General features: G+C 42.6%; 1 protein-coding gene across 1 annotated transcript in view; it reads left to right on the plus strand.

The window, feature by feature from the left end:
- Window positions 1-17,260, plus strand: part of slc25a26 (solute carrier family 25 member 26) — a 47,022-nt gene that overhangs the window by 2,920 nt on the left and 26,842 nt on the right. The window contains exons 2-3 of the mRNA XM_010795448.1: window positions 4,781-4,885; window positions 5,340-5,387. Of these exons, the coding sequence (XP_010793750.1) occupies window positions 4,781-4,885; window positions 5,340-5,387 (153 nt within the window). The remainder of the gene's footprint in view (window positions 1-4,780; window positions 4,886-5,339; window positions 5,388-17,260) is intronic.

The raw sequence follows: 17,260 nt of genomic DNA on the forward strand, positions 1-17,260 counted from the left end.
AGGTTAACAGATATTCATCCAGCATAAACAGTAAGAAAAAGCCTCATCAGAGTAATATGGGAAATGGATGATCAAGAACTTCCATTTTTTACAATAGATTTAAACTTCACTAACTAAATACGTTCATCAGCTAAATTCGGTTTTGAAGGTGGTTGAATTGTGTAGTTTAGATGGCTTTCTGATTCGTAACAAATAACGAAATGCGATTGTGTTGACTGACATTTCAATAGTAATATGATTATTATTAATATGGTTATTTTATAAAGTCTGTAGAATACTGCTTGGTATTAGGGACTTATCTCAGCTCCAGAATACTTCAATCAGAAGGATATCTTTTCATATTTTGCTCTTACCAAATATTTAGCTTATAACGATTTGGATATTCCAAATGTAATCCATATTGCAATCTTTTGGGTTGATTGTGCAACTCTACTTAAGGGTACAGAAATGTACTCCAGCTGTTTGATGATGGTCTTCACATGGCCTTTCAATGTGACCCTACTTAACGCCCTGTTTAACTTGCAGACAGAAGCAGGACAGACAGAAACGGTGAGGACAGAGAGGAGGAAAGTCATAAAAGAACGAGAGAGGGTCAAACAATGAGAGAAATCTCCCCTCGCTCAAGCGTCCTGGTGTTTGTGTGAGTGCGACGCTCCTATAAAGAATGTGTAAGCTGATGGCGTCTGTCAGGCTCTAGCAGGCTGTTATCCAGCCATTAGATCAGATTTATCTTCATTCCCATTCGCTCGACGTCTGCCCTGAAAGCTCATTTGTCAAGGCCAGGCGGCGGGTTTCTCTCGCATCTATAAATCCCCCCACCACCGCCACCACCACAACCTCCACCAACACCTCACCAGCACATGTCTGTGCGAGGATGTACTGGAAAATACAGTGTGACATGACAAGATGGGGGGACAGTGAGAAGGAGGGAGGAGTTTTGGGGGTAGAAACTGGCAGCCACTTAACTTGGCACTGAGAAATAATCCATGCATCGCCTTCGAGCAGCGCCACACTCTGTGATTTATTGGCTGTTGTTTCAAAGTTGGAGACACTCGGCGTCCTCATCTCTTCCCCTTTTCTTCATGACCTTTTTTTTCTTCCATCTCTTCCTTCCTTTCTTTGTCAACCCGTATTTCAATCTACCTTGGTATTATCATGCATATCTAGTTGTGGGCGTGTGAGCAAACATCCTGAAAAAAGTCATGGGAATATGGTTCATGTGATGGGACATACTGTAGTGTGTTTCAGGGGCAAAGATGGAGATATTGAGTTTTTGTATGAGCTTTATTGGAATTGGTATTGGTATGCCACCGAGTTGGAAGACACACTTTTTCTACCATTCAACTTTAGTCCAACGTATTGTCTCCTGATCAATAGAAAAGTGAGAGTCTTTCAGCTGGATTTATTGTGTTTATTCAAAGTAAGCTAAGGCCAGGACCATTTTTCTGTTCACATGTGGGACTGCAGTATTTCCTGTTTGGCAAATGGTCTGTTTTGTGAATGCAGTATATTTTAATGACAAATAAATCCAAATAATTGAGGCCCATAACAGTTGTTGCTGCCAATATGTTTTTCCAACCTGTTGTTGTGTCTTTATGGCGCCACATGATAATTCTGTTCCTGATTGACTGACCACTGTGACCTCCATGAGCGGTAAAAGAGGGATGGAGCGAGGGGGGTGGGGGTCTGCGGGATGTAACGACTCAATCTGCGCATTGATTCGCCGCCTATGCCCATAATGTGCTGTGAGTCTCTGCTAATTTCCCATTCCTCACCGTGGTTCGCCCGTGATTGAGCGCCGTCTTCTCACCTTGTTGTTTGGCGGCCAGGGCTGGAAATTGAAAACGCGCTCTGTCATTTGGATTAACAACAACAACAACAACAACAACAACAACAAGCCATGTGAAACTGAGAGGCTCCGATCACAGGCAGGCAGCCTCCTAATTAACGCTGCCTGACAAACCTAACAGCTTGTAAATAAAGATGAATGGTTTCAGGAATTTAAAAGACTGCCAACGGATTTATAATAACTCTACACTCCAGAGGAAAGCATCGAGAATGAAGGGCAGCCAAATTAGGTGAAGAAACGTGCGTCTGTCTTCCTGACAGCTTTCTCCACGTACAGCCCTCTCCTAAACATGAGGGACACATATCTAAATCTTTCATTTTTTACTTTGGTGGGCTTTTAAAAATATGATGACATACACCGATAAGACTCTTATCCTTTTAAAGCCCCAGCCTTATCTTATCCTGCCTGGATTTATCAGCATTGTTCCCTATTTGCTGCTGCTTTCTTCTGAAAGGGTCTCAAAGGCTTCGAGGTTTATCTTCTATCCACTCAACATCATTCTCTCCACCCCTGGGTGCACAAATGACTCCCAAATAAACAATGTCCCTAATTTATTTAGTATAATCTCTGGCTCATTTTGCCTTCCCTTCTGCAGTGACAGCGGCGGAAAGGCGGTCTCAACTCCAGGCCCCCCGATCCAATTACATCAGTAATTACTTGTCATAGGCACTTTCTTTCTATTTAGCTGCCTTATTCCGGTCCTTTGGAGAATTTGTTAGGGGGGGGGGAAATTATGTACACTGTATTATAAATGGTTACTTAACCAAAGGGAGGGCAAATGAGATCTTTGAAATAGATGCAGCCAGCTAGTTATCTCTACAAGGCAATGCAGATAAACGTCAGGCCACTTGGTGGTACTGTTGCACCATGGGTATGCTGCAGCTAGACTATGCTCACCTGAAATACCAAACAGGATCGCTCTTTTGTTTTTGCTCTCATGTACACAGAATGAGGGTTTATGTTCTCATTTTGTATTGAAAAGTGAAAGGTCCAACAATGAAAGTGTTGCAGCGAAGGTCAAACTAAAGTAATGCAGCATATAGTAATCGATAGTCAATAATATTTTAAGAGACTCATGATCTTTTTCCATGTCCTGTCTGCAAGGTCTCCTTCAGCCTAGTCTGTGATTTCACTTGACTTCCAGGACTGCTGAGTTCATCTTTTTTGCTCCACAAACATTCACGTTCCTGCTCATAAGGTGTCCTTGGTGAGTGTAGAGTGGTTGACAGACGGGAGCCCTCTAACAGCTGTCGGAGTAGCCTTCTCCCCCCCCCCCCCCTCGCACAGTATGGCAATAGAGTCTTATCCTCCAGGGTCCATCACCTCCAGAACTACCTGAGGCGCCCAAACGCTAAATCAGTATGGATAGCTGAATGGAGATGGAGCAGAACAGGATTGGGTAGCATTTGTATCTTTATTGCAATGCCTACATCACTCTTTTTGCTGCTGTGGTGAGGGTGGCACTAGCAGACTGGCATCTTTATAACGTGGGGGAGTCGCAGCGAGGGGGCTGTCTCACCGATCGCTCTGTGAGATTGCTCTCCGTTAGCCGGTGTTTCCGCTCCGGTGCAGGATAAATGGAAAATCAAGTCGCCAGGTGGGCAGCTGTGCCCGCCTGCCTGCCTGCCTGCCTGCCTGCCTTTAGGGCGATGGGAGTTTGAAGCATAAATATTCATGTCTGTCTTCACTAGCTGTTGGCAGTCCATATTTTTGTTGACACATGGGTTGGAACTTGTAGCGGGGAGTGTGGTTACTGAGGTGAGCCTGAAACGATGAGTTTTGATGGCAGCGCATGCATGTTTTTCAAACACAGATACACAGGTGAACTTTTAACCTGTTGCTCAGGTGTCATGTCTTCTGTGTGTACTAGTTTGTTAATTGGCTCGACTCTAACTACAGAACTCGTTAGCCCGCCGGCTTGATGTAATTGCTCTCCTCAGGCTGTGCCACATCACGGCCACCTGCCATGTAGAAAGAAACACAGGCTAGCACTCTGTTCCTGGGCGACACCTGGGACATCGTGTGTGTGGCTCCTGACACACCCACTTGCAATAAGAACAATATGGATATCGAAAAAAACTTTTTAAGGAAATACCGAGTGTAAATTAAGAGTGTATTTATTCTGGCAAAACCATTGGACATTATCTGCTACCACCCATGGATGTATGAAGGAAAGATGATGTTGTCTTCACTTGCTTTGCTGTAAAAGATGAGCATGAGCTAACTGGATACAGCGTAAGAGGCAGCGCCCCGTTCATTATAATAAAAGCTGCTCAGTGGCACATCAAGACAAAATGGCTCAACTTTTGAATGTAAACATTTTTTCAGGTGATCTTCCCCATCGATGGTGCCCATAAAACTTGTGTTTTCCTTAAAGCCTGCTTCCATTCGCTGCGTCCTGGCTGTTCAATTATCATTAATATGGACAGAAAATAACTTGCAACCTAATAATTTAGGTGATGAGAGTTATTAGTGTATAAATAGTCAAATTATATTCAATCACTGACATATGCGATTGGAATAAAACGAAAGCAAATTTGACAAAAAACTCTTAAGAGAATAGCTTTCCCCGACTTCACACGTAAATAAATACTTTCATCACCCTCTTAGTAGCTGCAACTCCTTTTCTTTGTCATAGCTTCCATCATATTACGTTGAAAACAGGTTAGTGAACCCTTGACCCCACCCTTTCTTGTGTTGATTGATCTGACACAGGCAATGGTGATGATAGCCCTATCCTGCTTTCTGAATTAGCCATTGGATAAAAGGCAAGTTTTAAAATGGCGACTGTCAATCAAATGTGGGATATCGGCTCAATTTGCAGGATTGAAAATGCATCACGTGACCGACACAGAAGTTGTACCAAAATCTTCTTCAATGCCTGGCGCTCTTCCTTATTCGTGGCTTATCTGTGTTCTTTCCATCCTGTAGGTGGCGTGTCTGATCCGGGTGCCCACAGAGGTGGTCAAACAGAGGACCCAGGCCTCTCCATCTTCCTCCACCTACAACATGCTGCTGGCTACACTCAGAGAGGAGGTATGCAGCAGTCAAAGGCACTTTTAAATCATAACTCCAGTTTATTATTGCTCTGATATTTATTTCTTATGTGGATTAGTCATCATTCCTATCATTAATACCATCCGGCAACTTCTCTGGTTGACGCAAAGCAATAATTAAATCCCAACCCAGTAACTTTAATGAGTCAAATATGTTCTGCCGTTTATGATGACATTTTAAAATGTCACCAAAGATGGTAGAAATTAAAGGCCATATTGAGAGAAATAAGTTATAAAAAGGTGTAACTATTATACCATTTGTTTTACAGAATCTTAAACTAAAACATTTCATTGGGTGTGTATTGAACTCTGCTGCTTGTACATCACTTTTGTTATAGTGTCTTGTGCTGTTGAGTTACAATTTGAGATTTCATTAACCATTTTTCTGTATTTCTGTTATTGTAATTTTGTTGTGTCCTGTTATTTTTGCACAGGGTTTCCGAGGCTTGTACAGAGGATACAGCAGCACGGTCCTCAGAGAGGTAGGTTTCTCTGTGTTTGCTTTTCTCTCTCACATATTCATCATTCATAGTAATCACAACCAAAGTGACCACCAATGAGATCACACACTCGCCTTTCTCCGTTAAAAATTCAGGCGCGTGCGAAGCACTTCTTACAGATTCTATTGAAATCAATTTCATTTTCAAGACAATTTCTCCTTCAAGGCGGTGTAGTGAATACTTTCTGATAGGCTGAACGAATATTGAGGCTTTCCACTCTTCTGACTGAAGACGTTTTAATTTCCTCTGGGCTTTATTGAGGTTGGAAATATTGATTTACAGTTTTTTTTCATCTCATTCAATTACTTGAGCAAGATGCTCTCCCTCCTATTAGGGCTACATCTGATTAATTAATGCAATTAGTTGCGTTATAAATGCAAAACAAAACACAGATAAATGAGCATTGGGCTGCACTCCCTTGATGGCCGCTCACCTTTTTATAATGAAAAAGCCGCTTCTTTGATTCATGATCTTCTGTTTAATTGAACCTGCATACAAAATAATTGTTGCAAAAAGCTGCACGGATCTCTCAACCCGCCTGATTAGTTTGAATAGACCCGGAGAAGAAAATGAGAAAGGGAGGCAGAGACGGAGAGAGAAGTGTATGAAGGTGACACTTGTCTTTCCATCCTATTTTTTGGGGAGGTGGGTGTAATCTAGTCCCCTCTGCTGTGCTAGCCTGTACTTATTTTCTGCCTCACTAAACTGATGTTATTCACGCAAATTCCATCTGGACAGATGGGGAAGGGGGAAAAAAGGACAACAAGACACTGTGATTTCTCCGAGGGGCTCTGAATAAATGAATACATTTGGAGGCTGGCGCACGGCCTGTGTGCATACTAACACTAGCAGATGAAACACAACGGTGGCGGCGGGGATTTTGGGGCGCGGGAACGGCAAGGGATGCTCCGCGGTGATTGGCTTTGACGTGTGTCAGGAAGGTAATTCATTTTCTCTCGGCCTCCTTCGCTATCCGCCTATCTCCCCCCTTTTTGTACAAGCGACCCTGTCAGGGTAAGTTTGTTTACGTGGTTTGGCGTGGCGCCTCCCCCCTCTCGCTGGTCCACTAATTGGGGTCCTCTCTGTGCTATATATTCATTAAGCTTCAGAAGGCATTTGTGATGGGCATGATATCACATTAGTGCAGGATGTGAGGCTGGCCTGGACATGGAAGGTGCGACCGATCCGTTTCACATTGTAACATCAGCCGACATTCAGATAATCATCCCTACTGGAACAAGTTTTAAAGAGTTATGGGGGATTTCACACAGCGCAAACCCCATATCTGGATTATTGACTGAAAGTAATTATTTTGTCTTTAGGCCACATTGATCTCCACTGTGGTCTGCGCTCTCCTTCAGAATAAACTGTCAAATTGTCTGCTGTGTCTGCAACTGTTGGGTTCCAGCTGAATAGAGCATGAAATCGTGAGATTCAGATTGTGGTGGAAATATTGGTTGCTGAAAAAACACTTTATTCAAGTAAGACGGCTGACTTCATTCAGTGGGAAAACACAGTCTTATCATGAAGCTCCCAAGACTTTGTTCCGAAGTAAGAGTCTACTTCTGCTGTTCATGCTGCCTGGGTCTTTATTCATTTGTATTCATTTTATGGAAATACAATCATACTTTGACTCTTTCTGCATGTTATCATCTTGTGATGCCTGGCAACTTCACAAAATCATGTATTCCAAGCTCTTTCAGGAAAATAAATACCTTTCACCACTAGGTGGCATGCTAACATTATCACTGCTTTAGATTTGTGTCTCTTACTTTCTCTCATTTCACTCCAATCCCCTCTCTCCTGTACTCCCCCCCCTCCTGTACTCCCCCCTTCGCCTTCTTCCCTGCTTCTGCTCCCCCATCACACCAATCCAGCTTTATGACATTTATGAGCAGCAGTCACTGCACTGAAAATGATGACTTTTTTTTTTAATGGCCAGCCCTGTATATTTCTGATCTAAAGCGCTGTGAAGGGATCTTGGATTGGATCTAAACTGCTCCAATTTGAGTTTGAGTAATGAGTCTGGGATGGGTTATTAGATAGTCATTTAGTAATGTGGTGCTATGGGGGCTGTGCAGGGATAGGTGTAAGTGAAGCTGACAGTGTCTGACACAGTCGACTTAAGAGCCCGGAACATCGTCTGATTGGCTCCAGCTTACTGCCACACTACATATATCTCTCAGACTTGTACTCTTTCACCCACTCAGTATGATAGCCACTTTATCTGAATCCATTTTCACACATTTAAGTGGGTAAGCACACAGACAAGGAAGGTAATTGGCCTGGCTAAATGAGACTTACCAATGAAAAATGTGTTCCCGGTTTCCATCTACCGGTGTTATGTACACTTTTCCTGTGAATCAGCCTTAAAGTTTCTCCACCCTAACAGCTGGGACCTGGCAACCCGAGGTTCAAGATTTGGCGATGGGTGCTTATGAAACACCTCTCCATCCAGGCTCCTCCTTACACATCTCTGCTTCCTCTTTATTCTCCTCCTCTTCAATTCGCTGGTTGATTCAATCGCTGCTTCCTCCATCAGAGGCTTTGGTTGTAATGCAAGACTTGCCAAAATTAGATTGAAATGATTACCTACAGGCCAAATTACATTGCTCCAACTTCTTGCTGTTATATTTAGTTTTAGAGCTGGTTTGAAGGTGTTGAGCAATCAGTTTCCCTTGAGTTGCCTTCCATCTACAGATCAGTCGGTGACCAAATAACCCAAACAATGTTTTACCTAAGTGTTGGGCCACTACAAGCTTCAAGATCAGTTTCAGAGCTCCCTCCCCGATTCTTGGAATTTATTTTGCTGGCTTTCTACCTTGTTATTGGATAGAATAGTTAAACAGGAATTCTCGGAAAAAAGAAAGAGTGCACAACATGCAGCAAAGGGCAGAGAGTTCAATTGAAACTGCTGTCGTAAGGTCTAATCGGTAGATTGTTTTCTTGATGGATTTTTTCATTGTTTGGTCCACTAAAACTGTTATAATCCCAAATGGAAATACTGTGTACACTTTACATTTCATTGAGCTGACGTTTTTATCCAAACGACTTACAATTACCAATTACAGGGACATTCTCCCTGGAGTAACTAAGGACTACCGTAATTTTCGGACTATAAGGCGCACCTGAATATAAGCCGCAGCAGCTAAATTGAATGATGTGTACATATATAAGCCGCACTGGACTATAAGCCGCAGGTGTTTTATGTTTAATTACCATATGTAAGGGTTCGTGCACAGAGGGGATTGTCGGGAAAGAGATGGCTGTTTGAGGAAGCTCCCATTTATTAACATTTCAACAAACAAGTTGCATATTTGCATAACGTATTCAAGTGTTACCATTTAGTGCAATAGTAGCTACAGAACATGTACTGTGCTGTGTAAACTGTACTGTATCACATAGCGTTTCAGACACACAAACTTTTCAACTTTCAAACTTAAACGGTGCGCTCCCAGCGCACGTACCGGCAGTGATCTACAGCAGTGGTTTTCAACCAGTGGTACGGGGACAAACTGTCTCGCTCTCGTAATGTCTGTCTGTCTTGCTCTCGTTCTGTCTCTCGTACCACTCTCGGTTCCACTTTTACTTTTGCGCGCTACCTGTCTCACTATTTTCCGGCCTCCAGCTTTTCCCGCTGGAACCCGCTGCTTAAAGGTGTGGGTCCGCGGACCGGCCATAGAGCCCATAGAGTTAAAGGTGGTGGCCGTTAGCTGTAAAAATCCATAGATTAGCCGAACCGTTATATAAACCGCAGCGTCGAAAAATGGGAAAAAGGCGCGGCTTATAGTCCGAAAATTACGGTAAGTGCCTTACTCAACTGCTTATAGTGCGAAACCAAGTGTCCAAAACCCAAAGATATTGTGTTTGAATTCATGGAAGATACAACAAACAGCACACATAGAGTACTGATTAGCTGGAACCATTTATGTCTAAACAAGTTACATAATGCTGATTGTTATCCTGTCATTGGACTACTGTTGCAACTATTTGCTTAGTTTCTTATCATTTGGACTTTAAAACATTAGAAACAAGATTTAAAGGGCAAACAACATCCAATAAAACCCAAGGAGATCTTCTGTCGGAGTGACAATGCAAAACCTACAGATATTCATTTTATGTATGAAGAAAAGCTCTGAATATTTGCTAATATTCACATTTCAAAAAGCTGGAAGCAATAAAATACTTGGCATTTCTGCTTAAAAATGACTGTACCTATTATCAAAATATTTGCCTAATAATTTCTCTAGACACAGCACTCACCTGACCCCCGTCCCCTTATGTTCTCAATCTAATTCTTATAATCCTGTCTGGGCCCTTTTGCCACTCCAGGGTCCTAGTTGAACCTCCACCTCCTTCAGTGTGTTTGATTTCCCTTGTTACATCTCAGTTGTTGAAGTGTGTACATTGAGATATGATTGAGTTGTGAAGGGTCCATACTGAGCAGTGAGGGGGTTTCTGCTTCCTCTGCTGGGATGCTGAGGTTGAAACTGTATTAACAGACACGCAGCAGAGCAGATCTGACCCCCACGTGGCCCTTTTTTGGAAAAGAGCCTCCTTTCACTGTCTGACGCATGTTCAAAAGGGAGAGGTGAGGGGAATCACTCTCATATCCTGTCTCTGTGCTCGCTGAACCACAGAGGCTCGTGTTTATACACCCTCATATGACTAAGGCAGAGGAGAGACAGAGCAGAAAGAGGGAAGACAGACAGGCCAGGGGAGGCAAAATGTGTTTATTTTTTCGCTACATACTGTATGTAAAGGCAAGATTTGTGGGACAAGTGTGAAGGCAAGGAGGCTTCCTCCTGTGCTGTGTTTAGAGTTGGACATCGTCAGAGCTGCTGCCGTTTGTCTCTGAGTCTGACGGCAAACCAACTCCTCTAAAAGGCTTCAACACCTCAAAGACTGGATTACATTTCATGGAAAATGTCATAAGGTCACCCTGAAATAATAAAATACTAAACCATGGAAATAATTAATATAAAAGTGGGATGTAATGCTTACAAGTGAGATAACTTTGTTTCAATGTGTTGCTCTTTGCAAACAGATTATTACAAAGTAATAGAACAATATTTGAACAGCCTTTGCAAGTCAGTTGAACAACCATTTAAATGAAGTATGGCTCTATTGGTTTCAAAGATAGATCTGAATGTTTGAAAGACTATGAGCTACTGGTGCTACCTTATCTGTTTACTCTGTGATCAATAAGAAGCTCAAGAGACCTGAGAAAACCTGTTGACCTCTGTAGATCTGACCCTTGACATGACTTGACCTATAGACGACCTCTTATGTGATAAGGACAAACAATAGAACAGTGTGTGAGGGCTGCACGATTTTGGGAAAAAATCTAATTGCGATTTTTCTGACAAATATTGCGATTCGAATTGCGATATTTGTTTTTAAGCGACCCGACGTAAGTTTATTGTAAAATGCGGCCATAACTCCGGCTAGGTAGGTCGTATCAACATGCTCCCGTCTCTAGCACCCCCGCAGCCCGAGCTACGAGTGAAAGAACTAAACTTACATGAAACTTCCGTTGGGTTGCTTTAAAGTCAAGCTTCAGTTTAAGATTCACCCTGTAATAGATGTAAAACATGTGATGGAGCATTACTAACCTGAAGACGGTTTGTTTCACCAAACCATCTACGTAGGAAAGCTCCATTGGAAGCCATTTGGAAAGGGCAGGCACTTTCAAAAATACTTGGCAGGTGATTGGATCGATCTGTCTATCACCTTCTATAATGGGCCTCTTCTGATTGGTTAACAATGGCTGGTACATGTGGAGCACAGCACTTCTGATTGGTGTGGATGACTGACACACAAGAAGAAAACAAAAAAAATTGTAAAAAAAAGATTTTAAAAAATAAATAAAAATAGTTAAAAAAAATCGCAGGCTTTGCGATTTGATGATCGCATCATTTAAAATCCCGATTTCGATTTAAAATCGATTAATCGTTCAGCCCTACTATCTAGGTGTTTTCACAGTATTGTGGACACAGTTAGATATGCAATGCCAATTAGCACATCATTAAATGATTCTCAACTTCGACATTTTTGTATAAATGTTTGTATAAAAGGATTTTACATGAATGTAAAGGTAGCAAGATGAAATGCTAAAGAAAGGCCTCAACCTGAAGTTTATATTCACATTTTGAATTTTCCCAGCATTCATTTCTTTGATGGATCATTATCTGTCTTCCTGCTGGAGGTATGGAATATCATTTTGGTACGCCTCCCTCTTGTTGAGTTGTTTGCAGGTTGATCTGACCCTTGTTTGAAGACTGATGGCCTTCTTAAGCTTCAGAGAACGACTCCTCTTCGTCACTGCGTGATCTCTATCACTTTACCACACATGTCCCCCTGGGGATTAATGCTTTACTCCCTACGCCAATCTGGATGACGGATGGATGGGCTTCTGTTCACAGTGCACATGTCATTCACATTAGTGTTGTTTTTGGTATCCAATTTTGTGTTTTCACTTTCTTTTGTGCGTTTTCCTACATCCAAGCTGGCCTATGTCCCTCTTTTTTACATTCCCTTAAAACATCTGGCCTTCCTTGGGGTGGACTTTGGTGGCTTTTCCTGCTACAGTAATCCAACTAAACCTCAGTACCTTCCTAAGATCAACACGTGGTGTTGTTAATGACCTCTACAGTCGGATGTATTTAAGGAGTTAGCTGCCATGCTGTCAGAGCCACATGTGTGCTTCCTGCTCGGTGCAGACTTGGCCGAATGGACAGTGGCTCTCTGCGGCTCTCCGTTGAGGGTGATGCATTGGAAGTCTGTGCCACTGTGAGCCATGCATCACACGCTTATGTTAAGTACGTTTGTCCCCATTGAGCTTTTCAATCCACTCTCAAATCCATCATTAAACTGTAATATGTAAAGAAAGGAATTCTCTGTGCATTTCTGCGTCTCCCTGTGGAGATGTATTACCAGATCCTAATGCCAGACATTTTTTTTCCAGGAAGAAGACATTGTTTCTTTTTACACAGATAAAGTTGTTTTCATGTGTCTCCCCTCTTCTGTATGTGTGAGTGCTGTGAACATGACCACAGCAGCCAATGTTAGTCAGTGTGTCTCTCCGGGCCTCGGGGCTATGTTTGCTTCCCACAACTTAAAGCATGTTTGCCTCAATCCGAGCAGAAAACCTTTGGTACTCCACATGTGTTTCTAATAATGCACAGCCTCAACCGCCAGGCGGGGGGAGGGGGGGAAGTATGTAACGGAGGGGGGTAGTAGGTCTGGATTGGAGGGGAAAGGGACAGCAGGGGTTTTAAATGTCATGTGGAAGGAAACTCGTGTCAAGAGTCTGCTCCCTTACGCTGGAATCTGGTGCCAGTACACACGATTGAGTGTGATGCATTATTCCCCCGATGGCAATTCTTGCAATGTAGATTTTGTTTGAATTGGACACCTGTTCCACTTGAGTTCCACAGGCAGTGAAGTGACATAATACCCTAACTGTCTAAATACGGTAATCCCATCTCAATCAGCCAGCCTATTATACAGTCACTGTAGGAAACCTTTACACGAGGTAAACCTTCAATCAGAGCCACTTTAAATAACAGTAACATCTTATTTTCACTTGGAGTGACAGAAGAAAGTGAGAGTTAAGGGAGTGGAAGCAGGATAAATCAGTGCTGTGCTATAACCAGACATGGGGAAGCAACCAGTAATTACACTGAAGGATTACAATGATGCATATCCTATCTCATTTCTCATTTCACAGTAACTTTGGATTCAATAAAACCTATGATCCACTGTGACTTGCAAATACTTTCCACACCGTTTTGTATTTTGCTAAGTTTTCTGTTGCCCATTTTCCAAGACAGTCTTATGAGTCTCTCCTGAAGCAGCACCTGCTCCCCCCCTCCCTCCCCATACAGCCATTCATATGCCTACCCCCTTTTTCCTCAGTCACAACCATCATCATGCTAGCAGCAGCGCTTACGACCTGCAAGCATCTGGAACAGACCACCTGAATGTCAGGGGTCACGCTGTGATGTCACTGCTTAATGTCTAATGGGAAGAGAGAAATATAAAGTGTCACTAGCACCACGAGCGTTCACCTCACTCAACCCCTGCAGAGGTTAGGAGTTCAAAACAATTCATAATTCAACACTCATCTACATTCAAGGCAGTGAAACCTGGAGCGGCTGTTTATGTGAGCCGAGGGGCTTACATGGTTTAATACTTGGAGCTTAGTGTACCACAGAAGTCATTCAAACCATGTCAGATTAATAAAATGTACATGTTTGGTTCCAGCAATGAGTAAATCTTTACCAGACAAAGGAGTAGTGTTCTTGTAAAACACATCTATACAAGATTATTAGCCTAATCGTCTGGGATCATCTACCACTTTGGTCCAGAAGACAAATATCTCAACTATGGGATGGAACTGAGGTATACAGACATGCATGCTCCCCAGAGGATGAACCCTACTGACTTGATCCTCTGAATTGTATCCATCTTATCTTTGCTAGGGACAATCCATAATGAGGCAAATATTGGAAGTATTACGTATACATTTGGTTTAGATATTCAAGGTCCCCAGAGGATGGATTTCACTTTAACAAAAGCTTTCTAACTGTGATCGCTTCTAGCCAAAAGATTGGCACTGCCCATAGAACATTTAAATTCCATCAACAAAGATCTGAGGGTTTTATCCACGAGTTTCCAACTAAAGATGATTTCTGTGTTTCAGTCACCAGAAAGCGATGGACTTACCCAATGAAGTGGAAATGACTGAAATGACCCTGAATATCATGTTGGCTTAGCACCTTCGTTTTATTAATGTATTTTATTTTGGCTGTATTGCGTAAAAAGAGAAAGTTAGTGACTGGATGAGAAGTTAGATAATATTTAAAAACAGCTCGGGTGTCTTATCCATAACAGGCTGGTGTTTTCATATCCACAGATAGTGCAGCTCAGCTTTATGTTGAGCAGCCTTTGCCGAGGCCGTGAAACACATTGATCAGGTCCATGCAAGGTTTTGTTTGAATAACTCATCTATCTGCGTGTGCTTTTTCAAAGCAGCTGCGTCACTGCCAGTATACACTTCTCTCAGTATGGAGATTCTGTTATTTCCAGCTGTGCTGCTGCTGTTATTATCTGATTCCCAGCTGATAAGATGTTTCTGTTAGTGAGAAACAGAGAGAGAAGCATTTCAGTTGACCGTCAGGCAGCGGTCGGTTTGCTGGAAGTACTGTGGTCTGTGTTTTATTGCTGTGGGCAATGCTCCCAGAAAACATAGTGTGTGTCTGCGTGTGTGTGTGTGCCATGCTGGAGATATCAAAGCGGGAAGCATTATTCTGGACCTACCTGCACGCTTCACTGTAGTTTGTCAGGTTATCTTACAGACTTGAATTTACCTGTGTTCATGTTCAAAAATAATACTGGAAAATCCATGTAATGCTTTCTGCCTGTAGCCAACTTTTGGCTCATTAGAAATGTTTATAAAATAACCAGCATTCATTGCATTGCTGCTTCTGCGCAGTCCCACCCTATTCCAGTAAACCACAATTAGCATGCAAATGTCTGGCCTGACAAAACCACCCCTATTTTTGCATAGAGTTGAAATACAAATAACTGTTCAATATTGACATTTTTCTGTAAAATGAAAAAGGAAATCTTCACCACTTCATTTATGGTTGCCCTGTAAAAAAATCTGACTGTTTGTGCTGCCGTCCCCAATAGAATCCGACAGAAGTAATCAGCCTGTGGTAAATGTAACTACACAATACACCAGGGCTATTCAATTGGCGGCCCGCTGGCCAAATCCGGCCCCAGGGTGATATTTACTGGCCCTATGAGTATAATGTTAAAAAGTAATCACATTTTTTTTTTTGGGCCAGAGTGGCTTTATTCCAGAGAGGGTGTTAAATTGAGAGATAGAGGGGAAGACATTGCCTGAAAACTTTGGCGGGCTCGGGTTTCGAACCCACCTACTACTGTAGCTACTGTAGTGACAACTCCTGTCATTGATTGTATCTCTGCGAGAATGATTAGATCATTTCACCTAAATTAAATCTAATGAAATGATGTTGATGGTTAAATTAGCTTCACATGGAGGCCTACTGAGTTCTGAACTTGCCATTTAGATCTATAAAGGCCTTGGGGCTATGTTGTTTGATTGAATTAAACACAATATATGCACTCCACTATGCTGTTGTAGTATTTACTGTATCTGAAGCTCATATTTCAAGCCATCTTTTTCCCGTCCCCTTGCTTTGGATAATTTTCATCAACCGGCCCCCATTCCAAACTAATTGAATAGCCCTGCCATACACCCACTACACCTGGGTTATTGATGTTCTTCAATAAAAGACAAAAAGAAGACTCGTTATGATGGGATTACACCAGCCAAAACGCCAAATCAGGACAGGGGAAAACAATTGGGGGCTACAAATTACAGTGTTTACATAGTTAGGTCAAAAGCTATGAGATATTTAATCATCCATCTTTGCTCAGTACACCTTATGCCCTGATACACCAAGCTAGGGCCTGCGGTTGGCTAATGTCGGTAAGTCAGTGAGTATCAGTGATCCCTTTCTTGCGTTGTGTCCCTCAGAGTTGGCTAAGGTCGTCCCATGTTAGCAGATTTTAGGCCAATTCAACATTTCAAGTCAAATGAACATGTTGAATTAGCAGCTAGAACCGTGGGAGAAATAACTCTGTGAATGACTTCAAATGTGAGATAATGACAGAGCACATTTCCCTTTTTAAGCTCCAGCCTTTCCCAACTGAGACATATGCTGCTCAATAGCCTCTTTGCTTCTCCACCAGCTGTGTAGCTAGGGTAATGTTGCACCTTCAACCTCTCCCAAGCCTTGCACCAACACATTTTCTCTCCGTCCACTCTCCCACGTCTTACTCCTCGCCTCAGCCAGACCCTCGGGCAGCCACACATCTCTCCTCCTGTCAGCAGCTAATTGGTCGACCCTCAGGGCATCCTGTGTCACACCACACCACCATTCATTGGCTGATATGCACTCTGCCATTGATGTCATCAGTCAGCGGCTGTGACAGATCCAAACTGTCATGTTTTAACCCAACTAAATCTTTCACCTGGTCAATATTTAACCAATAAATTATATGGTAAAACTGCATATTTTTTCTTATACGCAAATTGTGAATATGTTTTTACAGAGTGAGTCCCATTAATCTTGTTAAGCATTTAAAATGTAACGTCACATGGGAATTTTTATAAAAATGTTACATAAGAGGCAGGCTATACTTTATCCATGTACTAAAAGCTTTGGAGAAAAACAAGTCGTCTGTCAAGGAGAACGTTTCTGTTTTTCCCTTTCGTGCCTTTGCCTGTTCTGCTGTATCAGGCTCCCATTTGAAAGCAACAAGCTGCACACAGGTGGGAGGAAGAAAAAAATCACCAGCACAACATAAATATTATTCGGAGTTTCTGGGAAGCATTTCTCTCATGTCGATGGAATTGCTCACTTGAATCCTTGCCAGCACACTGTTTCCCCCTCCACCTCCCCCTCTCTCCCCCCCCTCGTCTTCAGACCTCCACAGTCCGGGAACAAGTTTAATTTGTCGGAAATATTACCTGCCGCTGTGCCCGACATTCGCCTGGACCGGTCGGCGGCTTTTCTTAGGGAGCCGAGGACCAGGTGTGAAATTATTTTGCGCACTGGAGATAACCGGCCGATACCTAAACCTCCTCCCTAGTTTGGCTTGTTTAAACAAACACCACACACACACACAACACACATCACAGCACACACCAACTCCATCACACACACACACACACACACACACACACACACACACACATACACACACACACACACACACACACAGCACACATCCACTGCTGCCTTTGGCATTGCAAC

The sequence above is a fragment of the Notothenia coriiceps genome, unplaced genomic scaffold (assembly GCF_000735185.1).
Source record: "Notothenia coriiceps isolate Sejong01 unplaced genomic scaffold, NC01 NC01_scaffold00037246, whole genome shotgun sequence".
Taxonomy (NCBI): Eukaryota; Metazoa; Chordata; class Actinopteri; order Perciformes; family Nototheniidae; genus Notothenia; species Notothenia coriiceps.